The following is a 15,042-nucleotide window of genomic DNA, read 5'->3' on the forward strand; positions in this document are numbered from 1 at the left end:
CACGCACGCACACAAATAAAAATTTATAAAAAAAAAGTCTGGGTATGTAGCTCAGTGTGGATGGCCCGGGTTCAATCCCTGGTATGGGGGGAGGGAGAGAGTGGTGAGGACCCCGTGACCGAGTGGGGTAGAGAGTGGGGACCCTCCAGCTGGCTCTGGCTTCTGGGAGGAAGGGGCCGCGGGGTGAACTTCTGTCGCTGGCGCGGTGTGCCCCACAGATCAGCCAGATAACCCGAGTGAGGAGAACTGTGGGGTGATCCGCACCGAGTCCTCGGGCGGCTGGCAGAACCGTGACTGCAGCAGCGCGCTGCCCTACGTGTGCAAGAAGAGGCCCAATGCCACGGCGGAGCCCACCCCGCCAGGTGAGCCCCCACCGCGCCCCCACCCCGTGGGCTGCGCTGCACCGCAGGGGGGGGGAGGGGAGAAAGGGCTTGCTTTGCGGGGGTTTCCGCCTCGGTCTGCCACAGGGCAGCCTGGCAGCCGAGTGGCAGCGGAGGCGACCTGGTGCACAGTAGGCAGTAAGGACAGAGGAGGAATCAAGGTGGGGGCGGGGTGCGGCGGTTGCACAGAGACCCGTTCAGGCCACACTCGTCCAGCAGCCCTCGCCTCCAGACACCACGTGGGGATTGTTCTGGTCTGTGCCTAGATGTCCCCCCAAAGCCTCGGGCAGCCCTGGGGGCAGCTGAATCTGGAGTTGGTGGCTGATTCATGGTCCAGTGCTGGCATTATGGGTGTGAGTGCTACACCGGCTGGGGGCGGCAGCCTGCACGCAGCAGTCCAGGGACAGAAAGAGGCTTGCCCTGGCTGCTCCTCTCATTTGCTCTGGCTGTTCTTGCTGTCTTCCACCGTCATGAGCCGCTGCCCTCTGCCTTGTGCCACTCTGCCTTGGAGCCAGCGAGTATGGGCTGAAACCTCCACGCACTGTGAGCTAAATGCACCTTTCCTTCCTTAATTCTGGGTGTGGGGTATTTTGTCTCCAAAGTGAGAGAAAAAGAATAGAGACAGGTACAGATGTAGGGTGGACTGGGCAGGCCATGCCTGTCGCAGCCTGTGAGGCAGCACTTCCCCATGCCCCACCTTGAGCGTATGGGGCGTCTGGATAGGAATCGTCACCGCAGCCTGCCCAGCCTCTCCTCCTGGCCTCTGTGCCCAGGAATTCTAATGCTCTTCGTTTTTACTGTTCAGCTAAAGTCTGAACAAATTGGATGCAGCCCTAACTCGTCCCAGGGCTGCTGCTGGGAAGCTATGCTTCTAACTCATCCCAGGGCTGCTGCAGCTATGCTAAGTGCTGGCAGTACTCCCTGTGCCGGTGTGCCCTGTGGAGCCACTGTCCGCTAGAGGGGACAGATGTCTTACACAAGATGACACTGTCTGAGTTAGGAGACGTTATTAAAATCCATATTTAAAAGGTGCTGGAGAAGAGGCAGACTAAGCTTCGGAGTTACAGAATATTGTATGGAATTGACCTTTGAGGTGGGCCCTTCTGGTTGAGTAAAGGCTTCAAAGGCAGCAGTGGTGGAGGGTGTCCCTGGCCAGGACTTGGACATACAGTGATGGAGGAGAGGCGGCAGAAGGGGTGGTGGGCAGGGCGGTGTGGGAGTGGGCAGACTGACTGCGTGGGGTGCTTGGTGCAGGAGAACCAGGAGTGTGTGGACAGGCCGCACCCCCTTTGTCTCGGCTGTTAGTACATGTTTGCGTGGCTGCGCTCCTTGTGAGGCATTGGTGCACACGCATAACACACCTCCGTTCTCCCGCCCTCTCCTCCTCCCTCCCCTCCATCTCTTTTTTTTTTTTTTTTTTTTTTTTTGGCGGAACCAGGGATTGAACTCAGATCCTTGTGTTTGCCAGTCAAGCACTTATCCTACTGAGCCATCTCCCCGGCCCCTTCCCTCCGTCTCTTGATGGCCTGCCCATGTAAGAAAGATCTGTCTCCCTACACCCTGTTGTCTTCTATCTTGCTCTTCATTTATATTTTGGGTTTCGCATATGAGAGAGAGAAGCACGTGGTATTTACGCCTGTGTGTCCCATGTACTGCACTAACAAACACCATGGCCTCACGGCGCAGCCACTGTCCTGCAGAGGACTCGAGTCTATCCTGCTCCACAGGAGAGTCGTGCTCCGTGTGTAAATACCCCATCCATTCACTTGTCGATGGACATGTGGGTGGCTTCTGAGATTTAGCTATTATTTAAACCAGAAGCTGCGGGTCACAAAGCCCAGGTGAGTCGTGTGCACGTACAGTTTCAGAAGCATTGGCTGCTGGGCACGGCGAGCTGAGCCAGGCAGGTTGCAGCCAGACGCTGAAGCGGCCTGGCCACCAGGTGAGGTTTTGGCAGTGCCGGGTGGGCTTCGGCAAGTGTCTTGCTTGTATTCATGGTTCAGAGAGAGAGAGAGAGGTCTGGAGGCTCATGGGGGAGTCAGAATTTGGGACACGGGGAGGCCCTGACTTAAGGACTCTGCTCCTTAGTGGGGTGTGGCCTCGGGCAAGGGCTTAGTTCATTCTCACCTTGCAGGGTGCTTCTGAGGCCTGGCCTGCCACCAGGACCAGCATCTTTGTAGGTGGCAATTGGGTCAGCTGTGTAGGCTGAATGGGGGGCTACTGCTCCTGCCTGGGCAGCCATGGAGTTGGCAAAGAGATTTTCACAAAGAAAATATAGCAAAACAAGGGGAAAAAAATCTGCAAACCCACAGAAAATAAAAGGCTTAGCCTGCTCCTGCTCCAGATCATGAAGTTCTTGCCAAAGATTGACTCTCAGCGTGAGCGGCTGCTCTCGCCCCCCGGGAGCGAGGGGGTCAGAAGCTGGCCCGCCCAAGCCTCCCCCTCCAGGCCCCATTTCCCAGCAGCTCCCTGTTCCCTGTTGGCTAAGTCTCCCTGGGGGGCAGGGGCTCCTCAGGCCTCCAGGACTCGAGCAGTCGTCTGTCGCCTCGGATTCCTCTGCCGCAGCCCCAGCTCTCGGCACGCGGCATATTGGAGGCCACTTGGCTTCCTGTGTCTCAGCACAGTGAGGGCATGTCATTTGGAAGCAGGCACCATCATGCCCCCAAAGCACCCACATTTCCTGTCTGGGGCTGCAGCCTCGGGTCTTGGCTCATTGACCAACAAGAGGTGACTGACAGTTCCCGGGCTGAGGAGAGGCCACTCTGCTCTGCCCACCCACCTTGCCAGGTCTGCATGCACCGAGCGGCCTGGCCTGGCAGCTGTCTGCAGGGGTGCAGTGGCCCAGGCATCCCAGCATGGAGTATTGCTTCAAGTGGGCACATGCCTTCCTGCCTGGTCAGGGCAGGATCCTGCCCACACCTGACATTGTGGGTGGCATGGTGAAGTCCTTTTTTCTTTTGCCAAAACCCAAGTAAGGGCTTGTTCCCTTCAGCTGCTCTTAGACCTCAGTACCTAGAGGGTAAACCTGAAATTCACTGAACTGGAGTCCAGAGAGGGATGCAGGGGGAGGGGCTGGGGAAAGGTGCCAGGAGAGGAACCTTAGCTCAAGAATGCGGCCAATCTGCAGTGATTTGTGCATCCTGTAGTCTTTCTGGGTGCTCACCTAGCACATCCCCAGGGGGCCAGGGCCACTTACAGGCCTCAATAAGTGTCCCCATTCCCTCCCTCCCGTGCTGTCCCCTGCATGTGGTGCCCAGCGGATGTCATTTGGGAGAATGGTGGTCCCATAGGCTAAGCAAGATTGCCAGAGATCAGTTTGATTCCCATAGCAGGAAGTGCCCCTGGCAGAGGAGGAACCGAAAGCTTGGGGGCTGCTTGTCCTGACCCTTCCCGTGCATCTGCCCCTACTGCCTGGTCTGTCCATGGCTGTGGGGTGTGGGAAAGGCAGATCTGGGACAGGCGGCTCCAGGGCGACTTGGAAGCTCTGCCTGGTTGGTTTCCAGATTTGGTGGCTCAGTCTCTGAGCAGTGGCCCTGCGGCTCTCACAGACAGGTGGGCCAGCGTGAAGGTGGAGTGTGACCCCAGCTGGCAGCCCTTCCAGGGCTGCTGCTACCGCCTGCAGGCCGAGAAGCGCAGCTGGCAGGAATCCAAGAAGGCCTGTCTCCGGGGGGGCGGGGACCTGCTCAGCATCCACAGCATGGCCGAGCTGGAGTTCGTCACGAAGCAGATCAAGCAAGGTGAGGAGCTGCCTCGCCGCACATCTGGGTGGACGGCAGGGCCTCTGCTGTCTGTCCATCCATCCTGCCCGGGGCTCAGAGAATCCCCTCCCGCTGGCAGCTAAGGCTGACCTCTCCATGTCTTCTGTCCCCTCTGTTCGCGGGGACCTAGAGGTGGAGGAGCTGTGGATCGGCCTCAACGACTTGAAGCAGCAGATGAATTTTGAATGGTCTGACGGCAGCCTTGTGCGCTTCACCCACTGGCACCCCTTTGAGCCCAACAACTTCCGGGATAGTCTAGAGGACTGTGTCACCATCTGGGGGCCGGTGAGATCCTCCTTCCCCACGACAGGGCCACAGAAGCCACCCCACAGTCCCAGTGGAAGGACGAGCTGCTCTCAGCCCCTGCCTGTCCTGCCCCATCCTCCCTTCTGTCCCCTGCTTCCCAGCAATCCCATGTCTTCCCTGTGCAGAGGCCGCTGGCCACCTCTCCCTCCTCTAGGGGAGTTGGGAGAATTACAGGGGCACGCTCTGTTGGAACCTGTTGCCCTGCCCCTCCTCAGCCCCTCACCAGCTGCCCTTCCCTGCCAGCAGGTGGCACCACAACCCCTACGATGCAGAGGCCCTGCAGCGAGGTCTGCCCTCTGCCAGCCCTTGTCTCCTCCAGCTCCCTCCCCTACCCAGCTGAGGGTCTTATCTTCTTGAGAAATTAGGGAGCTGTGATTCGTTTTGAGGAACTGAACCCAGGGCCTTCACAATGAACTCCGTCCTTAATCCTTTTTCGCTGTCTGAGACAGGGTTTCACTAAGTCTCTTAAATTGCCCTACTTAGGTTCAAGCTTGTGATCCACCGGCCTCAGCCTCCCAGAGGGCTGAGAGTATAGGCACGCACCACTGAGCCTGGCTGCCATGGTTCTGCCTTAGGCATACGACGGGTGGGTGAAGGACTTGACGCAGGGCTTCAAGCGGAGAAAAAAAGCCTTTCAAACAGGATAAAGCCACGGGGACAATGGCTTATTTCTAGCACAGGTAGAATTCTGCTATAGAACACAGTACCAGGCATGTAGTGGCAAAACCATTTACCTTATGCGGATGCTATTTTTCTCTGCAGTGCTGGGGACCAAACCCAGGGCCTTATGCTAGGCAAGTGGTCTATTACCGAGCTGTATCCCAGCTCCAGTCTAAAAATTTGAAAACAATTATTTGTTGAGTGTGTACTATGCTCCAGCCATTTTCTGGGTGCTATGCTCTGCAAATATGTGTATCTTCAGGAAGGAGCTTGGAGGCAGACTGGGAGGAGCCTGTTTGTGGGGAGTCTGTGTACTGGGGAGGGCTCGGGCTGCTGTGAGGTCCAGGACTAAACGAGCGCACAGGCCTCTCCCTTTCCCTCCCCCTCCCCCTTGGCCTCCCCCTCCCCCTCCTCCTCTCCTTCCCCTTCTCCTCCTCCCTCTCCTTTTTTCCCTCTCTCCCTCCCTTCCCCCCCTCAATAGTCCCCATGGGTTTACTTTTCATGGCATCAGTTACCTAAGGTCATCCATAGTGTAAAAATATTAAATGGAAAATTTCAGAAAAAAAGTAAAGCCTTCTAACGCTTTCGTTATAGTAGTGTTATATGTGTGTTGTTAGGCTCTTATCGTACCTAATTTATAGATCAAACCCTATCATAGGTAAGAAAACATAGCATAGGGCTTGGTGCCATCCATGGCTTCAGGAATCCCCTGCAGGCCCTGGGACACACTCCTGCCCGCCTTGGGATTCCCCTGTCTCTGCTGCTGCAGTTGCCCCAGCGACCTTAGCTGGTTTGTTCTAGACGTTTGTACATAATTTATAAGAACGCCCCTTCTCATTTGGCAGTGGATGCCAAAGTGTCGCGGCATTTGCACATCACTGTGCTCTCATGCTTTGAAGCTCACTGAGCTAACCCCGCTCTCCCGCCTGGGGTACATAGCACTTCGGCTCTTCCTGCAGTCCTAGGTCGCCGGCCCGAGTCTGCAGTCCAACAGCCAGTGAAGAAGGGAGAAGAGAGGAATTCATTCAGCGTGGCCAGGAAGAGTGGGGGCCAGTGTGTGAGGCCTGGTCTCAGGGGTGCTGAGAAGTGTTCAGATTTTACAGGGGAAGGGGCCCAAGAGGCGAGCAAGAGTGTGCACTCGCGCAGTCTTGGTCAGGTTGTGGTCGGAGCCTGGTTTTGTGGAATAGTGTTGGCATCTGGGAGATCGCTGTGCCGGAGGTGGGGCCGTTTGCTTCCCAGCTTGAAGTGATCTGCCCAAGAGGAATAAGCACAGGGGAAGAGGATGTGGGCACAGGCCAGAGGAGTGAGGTGCGTTAGGCAGGCCGGGGACCGCCTTGAACCCCAGTTCTAAAGGAGCCTCTGCTGCCCGGCAAATTGCTCTGGCTCACTGCAAGACCAAGGCAGGGCTGGGTCTAGAAACCACATTAGCAGAAGGCGTTGGCCAGGGTCAGAGAGGGGCCTGAGCCGGTCCTTCCCATGTGTCCCTAGGAGGGTCGCTGGAACGACAGTCCCTGTAACCAGTCTCTGCCATCCATCTGCAAGAAGGCCGGCCAGCTGAGCCAGGGCACTGCCGAGGAGGACCACGGCTGCCGCAAGGTGAGGGTTTTGGTTCGGTCCAGGAGTCCCAGGAGCAGGAGGGTGGAGGGGGTCCTGTCCCTCCCCTGGCGCCCCCTCCCCAGTGCCCTCTCCCTTCAGTGCCTCGGCTCCCCATTCCTAGAGGAGTGACACTGGAGGTGTGGGCTGCGTTGGTGAGGTGGGCTGTCCTAGACTCCTTGCTCCTCGCTGTGGGGAAGCTACTTCCCAGCAGAGGTGCAGAAGTGAGGGCTGGCCTGAGGTCCGTCTTTGTGGACGGAGGCACCCTTGTCCTGCCTCCGCCTCCACCTGGCCAGTGCACACCTGGGCCTGACAGTGTGTGCTCAGCTGCCCCTGGGAGACCAAGGCCTCCGGTGTGGCTGAGCCTGAGCGCCTTGTAGTCCTGCCCTTCTGGTTTCCAGGAAAGCTCAGGGACAGCATGTGAATGAGGACAGATGGTGGAGGCCCACCTCCTCTTCGGGTGCACGGGGTGTGAGTGGGTGAGGTTGGGGCCGTTGCTCTAAGGGACACTTTGTGGCCTTTGGCCCCTCTCAACTCCTGCTGCAGGCCTGGCTCTTCCTGTCTTCTTTCTGTAGGATAGTCTCTTCCCCTACTCCCCATACCCCAGTGCCCTCCTTCCCCCAGGACAGGAAAGGCCATGGTCAGCTGGGGGAGAAGGGGGAGCGGCTGGGTCAGGTGGGTGCGCCTGCCCAGGGAGTGGCTGGGGTGCTGGCCTGGCCTGGAGGAAGTGCTGGGGGCTGGAGGGGAATTGCTAATGGCCTGACCAAGGGCCAGCCTGGAGTAAGTGCAGAGGGGCACCGAGTGCCCGTGGTGAACACCCTGGCATGGCTGGGCTCTGAAAGCACACGGAGCACATGCCCACACCGTGCTTGCTTCTCCCCAAGCCCTGGCTCCTGCTGCTGCTCAGGAGCTGTCCTGCATGGGCAGTGATTTCCTCAACCACGTCTCCCGCCGCTTACCCTGCCAGATGTGTCCTCTCAGCCCAGCCCTCTGTGCTGGCACCTCACCCCAGCTCTGCAGCTCTGCTTCCTCAGCCAGTTGGCAGATTGCCCGTTGTGCCCTTGGTCTAAGCGCCACTTGTCTTTCTGAGCTGGGCTGTGGGCTGGGTTCATCAACCCCCCTGGGCCACACTGCCTCCTTGTCTGGCAGTTGTGGGTCATGGTTAGAGAGGGAATAGAGAGGGGCCAGGTGCAGATGCTGTCCCCCACCGCAGCCATGCCCAGGCTGGCATCCCTGCCTGGGTACTTAGAGTGAGGGTGGCAGCCATCCTCCCCATGGATGCCCCTCTCCTGCCTGCTCTCTTGGGCCAGGGTTGGACATGGCATAGCCCCTCCTGCTACTGGCTTGGAGAGGACCCAGTGACCTACAGCGAGGCCCGGCGCCTGTGCACTGACCACAGCTCCCAGCTGGTCACCATCACCAACAGGTACAAGAGGAGGTGATCGGAAGCCCTCAGCGCCCCCACCTGCATCCTGACATAGCGTGGGTCCTTCACTAAGTGGGGTGGTGTCCTGCCAGGGATTTTCTGGAGTCTTGTCTAAGGGCAGGCTCTTATTGAGTGGTGTGGGGCAGAGCAGCAGGGTGGTTGCAGGTATGGGCAGCTGCTCAGGGACAGCCCGTGGCTGTACCTCACATTTCTCTGCTTCCCAACAGTATGAGATGTGGACAGCACTGGAAAGGAGGGGGCCTGTTGGTTCCCCAAGCACAGCGAGGCCCCCTTTCCTGAGCGAGAGGCGCGAGGGCTGACCCAGGGTCCCGGGCCCCGGGCGCGGGGTGTGTGCCCCTGTGTGACCAGCCTGTCCTCCAAAGGTTCGAGCAGGCCTTTGTCAGCAGCCTCATCTACAGCTGGGAGGGTGAGTTCTTCTGGACGGCCCTGCAGGACCTCAACGGCACCGGCTCCTTCCGCTGGCTCAGCGGGGACGAGGTCATGTACACCCACTGGAACCGGGACCAGCCTGGTGAGCCCCACACCCTGTGGCAGCCCCCTACACCAACTGGCACTGATGGAGCTAGAGGTCATGGTGGGCTTGCCCTGCTGGCACAAGCCCCTGGGCTTTCCGGACAGTTGGTGATTTGTGTAGAGTACCCTCCTAGGAGCAGGGCTATGGAGCCAAACTGTTCAGGTCAGATCCCAGGGAAGCGCTTATTCCACTGAGCCATCTCCCCAGCCCTAGGTCAGATTCCGATGCTGCTTTTTATTACTTACACATCCTCTGGGCCTCAGTTTGCTCATCTGTCAAATAGGGATAGATGTACGTTCTTCATAGAGCTGACATGAAGCTTAAATCTCAGTGAAATTCTAACACATGAAAAGGGACAATGCATGTAAGTTGCAAAGAACAGTAAGACAATACAGTGTGTGCTACTGGTATTACCGTTTCACAACTCTGCGTTCTAACCTTTTCCATAACCTAATGAGGATCAGAGGCTAAACAAGCTGCCTACGAGCTCAGAGTGAACAAAGAGGCAAGACTATGCCTCTTGCTCCCCGCTGTCTGGGCCCCCACCCCTGCCAAGCTGGTCCCTGCAGAGGCGCCCAGCCGCTTCCTGGGCCAGGGCTGTCGCGGTTCCCTGCAGCGGTGTGAGTCCTTGGTGCATGAGTCTCCTTCTCCCTCCATCAGGGTACAGCCGTGGGGGCTGTGTGGCCCTGGCCACAGGCGGCGCCATGGGACTGTGGGAGGTGAAGAACTGTACCTCGTTCCGCGCTCGGTACATCTGCCGGCAGAGCTTGGGCACACCGGTGACGCCAGAGCTGCCTGGGCCCGACCCCACCCCCAGCCTAACTGGCTCCTGTCCTCTGGGCTGGGCCTCAGACCCCAAACTCCGGCACTGCTACAAGGTAGGGGACGGCACAGGCTGGGCGGGGACAAGAGCAAGGAGGTGGCTACCTTGGGGGCACCGTGAACCAGAGCCACTGCTCCAGCCTGCAGACCGGGAGTGTCCAGTGAAACTCACCAGTGAGATCTATAGCGGGTGGCCAGTGCACACTGAAGGAGCTGGTGGAGCCATTGAGGTCGCTGTCCGGGTCCACCAGGCTGGGGCCCATACCAGCATGCTCTTCAGAAACACCCCGGGCCCCTGGGGAAACAGGCCAAGGATTTCAGTCTAGTGTGTGTGAGGCCCTGGGTCTGGTCCTGAGTACTTCAAAACACAAAATAAAAATCAATGTTGCCACCGTGGAGATTTGAATTCAGTAGGTCTGTGTGGGGTTAGGTAGTCTGCCGGGGTTGTGAGGCCCTCACATAGTCCAAGCCTTTCTCTTAGGTACAGAAGCAGAAGTCCGAGGAGGAAGGGACTTGCTCCCGGCACACTGTGACCTCGTGGGGCCAGAGCCCAGACCTTCCCTCTGATCGGGGCCTCGTGCACAGGGCTGAGCCAGGCGCTGACTGCCAGCTCCCCTCCTCTGGGCTCGTTCTTTGCCGAGCAGCACTGTGCTTAGCTAGCCAGCCCCTCACCATCCGGGAGACCACAGCAGTCCTGGGCGGGGGGCAGGTACCCTTGGAGAGGCAGGCTGGTGGGGCAGCCAAGACACCTGGACTCTGCGCCTGCAGGTGTTCAGCTCAGAGCGGCTGCAGGACAAGAGGAGCTGGATCCAGGCCCAGGCCGCTTGCCAGGAGTTGGGGGCCCAGCTGCTGAGCCTGGCCACCTATGAGGAGGAGCACTTTGTGGCCAACATGCTCAACAAGATCTTTGGGTACTGGGCCTGGGGTGGGGCACCTCCATTTGTGGGAGAGCAGGCAACTCTTGGTGGGGGATGGGGTGGGAGGTAGGCAGGGTGCAGGTAACCCCAGTGGGACCTGCCTGAGACCTTGGAGTGACCTTGTACCTGCCACTAGTGCCTGTACCATCTTGTTCTTCTCCAGTAGCCATGGACCCGAGAGTTGGGCACACGGGTGTGGTCTGCTCACATAAAATCATGACCCGCACACTGGAGCCAGCACGTCCCCCTCAGGCATTGAGGATCTTTTATAAGCTAATCCAAGTTGGGGCCCCCTCCATGTCCCATAGTGACCCTTATTCTCAGGAAGCTGTCCTCAGAGGCCAAAGCAGAGGCTGCAGCTTGAAGTGACCGCCTAAGGGGGTTTCTCTAGGAGCCCCGCTCTGTCCCGTGGGCTCTATACTCAGTTCTCTGACAGTACCTATAATCCCTTAGCTTTGGGAAAATCCAGGTGGATGTCGGCTGAGATCTGAGCCCCACGGGTATTTCCTCCCAGCAATTGTTATTTGATTAGTTATTATTATTATGGGGCGGGGGCGTTGAACTCAGGCCCTCGCGCTCACCAGGCAAGCGCTCATTCTACTGAGCTATCTCCCTGGCCCCTGATTAGTAGTTATAATAGCTGGTGTTCATCACGACTACCACTCCCAATGGCACAACCCGCATCCACTTCTCTCAACACCAGTGAAGCAAGGATTTCCGCACCCCGGGGTTGATAGAGAAGTCGGGTTTTTTTTGCTCAGGCCGCAGGGCTGTTCATGGGTGAATGGGGCCTGGAACCCAGGTCTCCATAGCTCCACGCCCCGGCCTCTGCCACTTGCCCATGAGCTTTCCAACGAGGAAGCACGCACAGTCTCGCTGGGCAGGCACGGCACAGGGCAGCCCGGGATCGGAGAGCCTGACCAGCAGCTCTGGAGAGCTTCCGCTAAGGCCATCCACGTGGCTCGGGCTGGGCAGGGTGAAGCCCAGAGTGCGGCCTTAGGCTGAGAGCCCGGGCCTTGTTTCGGCACCAGCGTCTCACCTCCCTCTTCTGTCCCCTCCCCTGCGTTGTGCTGAAGTGAATCAGAGCCCGAGATCCACGAGCAGCACTGGTTCTGGATTGGCCTGAACCGACGGGATCCAAGAGTGGGGCAGAGTTGGCGCTGGAGCGACGGCCTAGGGGTGAGAGGCCCGGGGGCGGGGCCTGAAGGCGGTGGGCGGGGCCTGGCCTGCTGTGGGCGGGGCCTAGGTGTGGGCCGGGCTTCCAAGCAGCTGGCCTGGAGAAAGGAGAGCACATCCCAGAGGGGACCCTTAGCCGAGGCTAGGGTTCAGCTCGAGCCAGCCCACGTGTATCCAGGTGCCAGGCCTAGAGTAGCCAACGCCTGTGTCTTAAATCTCTTCCCTGGCTCCAGTTCTCTTACCATAATTTTGACCGGAGCCGGCACGACGATGATGACATCCGGGGCTGTGCGGTGCTCGACCTGGCCTCCCTGCAGTGGGTGGCGATGCAGTGTGACACACAGCTTGACTGGATCTGCAAGATCCCCAGAGGTTGGTGGTGTGGCACCGGGGACACGGCAGAGAGGAGGGTGCGGGGGTGGGGACCCCGGGGCTCCTTTCCCTTCAGTGTCTTCGTCTCTGTTGCCCCTCAGGTGTGGCTGTGCAGGAGCCCGACGTCAGCCCACAAGGTGAGGTCCCAGCTCAGCCCTGCCCTAGGAAGGAAGCCAAGGGGCGAGGGTTCAGCTGTGAGGGGCCGAGTGGCCGGGGCTTGCACTGAGCAGCCCAGCCTGGAAGGAGAGGCGCGTCCAGGGCCCAGCGCCTGCCTGGAGGCCAGTCCCAGGCCATGGTGCTGGCAGGCCTGCCGCCTGCCCTGCGCCACTGCGTGGTTTGGGCTGGATGAGCAGACCCAGCCTGTTCGCTGCTCCCTCAGGCGGGCAGGAGTGGCTGCGCTTTCAGGAGGCTGAGTACAAGTTCTTTGAGCATCACTCCACGTGGGCGCAGGCGCAGCGCATCTGCACGTGGTTCCAGGCTGAGCTGAGCTCAGTGCACAGCCAGGCCGAGCTGGACTTTCTGGGGCACAACCTTCAGAAGGTGGGCACGAGAGGGGCAGGAGGCCGGCAGGGGCCGAGGGTACACGGGCTGCACGTGCTCACCCACCCTCCCTTCTGCCCACTTCAGTTCTCCCGGGGCCAGGAGCAGCACTGGTGGATCGGCCTGCACACCTCGGAGAATGACGGGCGCTTCAGGTGGGAGCTCTGGTGGGCAGCAGGTTGGAGAGGTGGTCGGCTGTCTCAGGCCCGAGGCAGAGAAGTGCACAGCACCTAGAGATCCATGGGCGTGTGCTGGGTCCAGCTCTGCTCCTTGCTGGCCACGTGGCCTGTAGTGAATGGCTTAGCCTTTCTGGTTTTCTCATCTAAAAGTGGGAATCGGGCCGGGGAGACTGCTCAGTGGAATAAGCACTTCCCTGGCAAACACAAGGGCCTGGGTTCAATCCCTGGTTCCGCAAAAAATAAATAAATACATAAATAAAAATAAAAGTGGGAATAATGAAGCCTGCCACCTACCAGTCTTATGAGGATTAGCTAGCTCAGTAGCAAAGGCAGTCCTTAGCGCAGCACCTGTCACATAATGGGCACTAACTAGCGGCCGTTTCTGTGACATCTGGGATCATGGCTCATGATCCAGGCACATGAACAAGGTCCTTGAGGCAGGAGGACCAGGACTCCCTGGAATCTGGGTGCACCTTGCTCTCCGAGTCCCTGCAGGGCTTTTGGTCATCTTAGAAGAGCACTTGGGAAGGGCCAGGCCTCAGCTGGGGACACCAGGTCCTGGGGCCCCTGGCGGCACTGCGCTGGGCAGCTGTGCTCTTCCAGCCACTGAGCTCCTGAACTCCGGCCTTCCCTACGCTGCCCTGCAGCCTTCAGCACAGGGCTCAGCCCGGCCAGTGCTGCTGCCCCAGCCCTATTCTGTGCGGTTGCAGGTGGACCGACGGCTCCGTCATAAACTTCATCTCCTGGGCACCAGGCAAGCCTCGGCCCATCGGCAGGGACCAGAAGTGTGTGTACATGACAGCCAGCCGAGGTAAGCACAGTGGTGACGGGGTGCCATCATGGAATCCGTGTTGGGGGGGCTGAAGCGAGCTGTGGTAGGGAGCATCAGTGTCTTATCACAGGCTTTTTCTCCAAACCCAAGAAGGCTGATAAACCCATAAGTGTGCCTGCCCCCACAGCCCGCAGTCACACAAGCTTGAGTTCAGGGCTGGACACAGGCCCTGAGCCCCAGCCTAGACTTCTGGGTGTGAGGCCGAGGGTGTCACCACCCTGCATGCCTTGCCTGGAGTGACTCCCTCCCTATGGTTCCACAGAAGACTGGGGTGACCAGAGGTGTCCGACAGCCTTGCCCTATGTCTGTAAGCGCAGCAACAGAACCCGGGAGACGCAGCCCCCAGACCTGCCACCGGAGGCGCTGGGGGGCTGCCCGCCTGGCTGGAGCCAGTTCCTCAGCAAGGTAGGCGGCCCCGGGGCCCAGGGGATGGGAGAGGCTGCGAAGGTGGGATCCTGGGTGCTGGGATTCCTGGCTGTGTGACAGTATCAGGGCCGTAGCCTCTTGCCTGTGCCACCAGGCTGCCTCACTGGGCCCCGCATCAGGTCGGACCCCTGGGAGAGTGACTTAATGTAGTAAAATCTTCTGAACCAGCAAGGTTGTCCAGAACTTCAGTGAGTTTTCTAGCTCAGTGGCTGGCAGCTTTTGATAAAGAACTCCTTCTAATAAAACAAAATATAGAACATGCATACCAAAACTGTGTGTTTTGATTTGTGAACAGGTAGTTGTGTGCAAATAGAATACATATTTACTGCTATATTAATGTGACTAAGAGCAAAATGAGCTAAAGCTTTAAAAATAATATTTTAAATTAAAATACCATTAATGCCAAGAAAACACTTTTGGCTCACTTGTGATTAAGTATAATTATTAGTATTCAAATAATTTGAATAAGAGCCATACGGTTGCATATATTATTTTTGTCTGCAATAGAAAATTGTTCCCTCTTTAAAATTTTAATTTCTTTTACAAGTTATACCTAAAAATATGAAAGATATATACATGTATGGAGCACCATATAACATTTCAGTACCTACATACAATGTCTTTTTAAATCAGGGTAAGTGTATCTGTTTCCTTAAACATTTACCATTTCTTTGTGGTGAAGATGTTCAGAATCCTTTCTTCTAGCGTTTTGAAACATACAGTCCAGCTGGGCGTGGTGGCACATGCCTGTAATCCCAGCACTGGGGAGGCAGGAGAATTGCTGCAAATTCAAGGGCAGCCTGGGATACATAAACAGTCACCCTCTCCCCTGCCCTGACCTCTCGGCACAGCACCACGCCCCTGCTCAGAACTCCTCTATGGCCTTTCCTTCCCCCTTCTCTCCAGCGGTAGGAACCGCAGTTCTACTCTCAACCTATAAAGGCAATTTTTTATATTGTAAATATAAGGTCATGGAGCACTGGCTTTCCTGTTAGAACATTTAAAAAAAATTTTATTTTTTGCAGTACCAGGGATTGAACTCAGGACCCTGCGCCTGCCAGGCAAGCGCTTATTCTACTGAGCTATCTCCCTGGCCCCATATTTGCTTGCTTGCTTGCTT

The 15,042-nt window shown here is 57.7% G+C and overlaps 1 protein-coding gene across 1 annotated transcript in view; it reads left to right on the forward strand.

Moving 5' to 3' along the window:
- Mrc2 (mannose receptor C type 2) overlaps positions 1–15,042 on the forward strand; it is a 55,009-nt gene that overhangs the window by 34,011 nt on the left and 5,956 nt on the right. Inside the window, exons 6-20 of the mRNA XM_023714008.1 lie at positions 219–362; positions 3,929–4,117; positions 4,269–4,423; positions 6,593–6,700; positions 8,008–8,123; positions 8,507–8,655; positions 9,319–9,536; positions 10,249–10,391; positions 11,474–11,576; positions 11,807–11,945; positions 12,047–12,082; positions 12,325–12,485; positions 12,573–12,640; positions 13,375–13,475; positions 13,759–13,901. Of these exons, the coding sequence (XP_023569776.1) occupies positions 219–362; positions 3,929–4,117; positions 4,269–4,423; positions 6,593–6,700; positions 8,008–8,123; positions 8,507–8,655; positions 9,319–9,536; positions 10,249–10,391; positions 11,474–11,576; positions 11,807–11,945; positions 12,047–12,082; positions 12,325–12,485; positions 12,573–12,640; positions 13,375–13,475; positions 13,759–13,901 (1,973 nt within the window). The remainder of the gene's footprint in view (positions 1–218; positions 363–3,928; positions 4,118–4,268; positions 4,424–6,592; positions 6,701–8,007; positions 8,124–8,506; positions 8,656–9,318; positions 9,537–10,248; positions 10,392–11,473; positions 11,577–11,806; positions 11,946–12,046; positions 12,083–12,324; positions 12,486–12,572; positions 12,641–13,374; positions 13,476–13,758; positions 13,902–15,042) is intronic.

Source organism: Octodon degus, unplaced genomic scaffold, assembly GCF_000260255.1.
Source record: "Octodon degus isolate 3935 unplaced genomic scaffold, OctDeg1.0 scaffold00033, whole genome shotgun sequence".
NCBI classification, from domain to species: Eukaryota; Metazoa; Chordata; class Mammalia; order Rodentia; family Octodontidae; genus Octodon; species Octodon degus.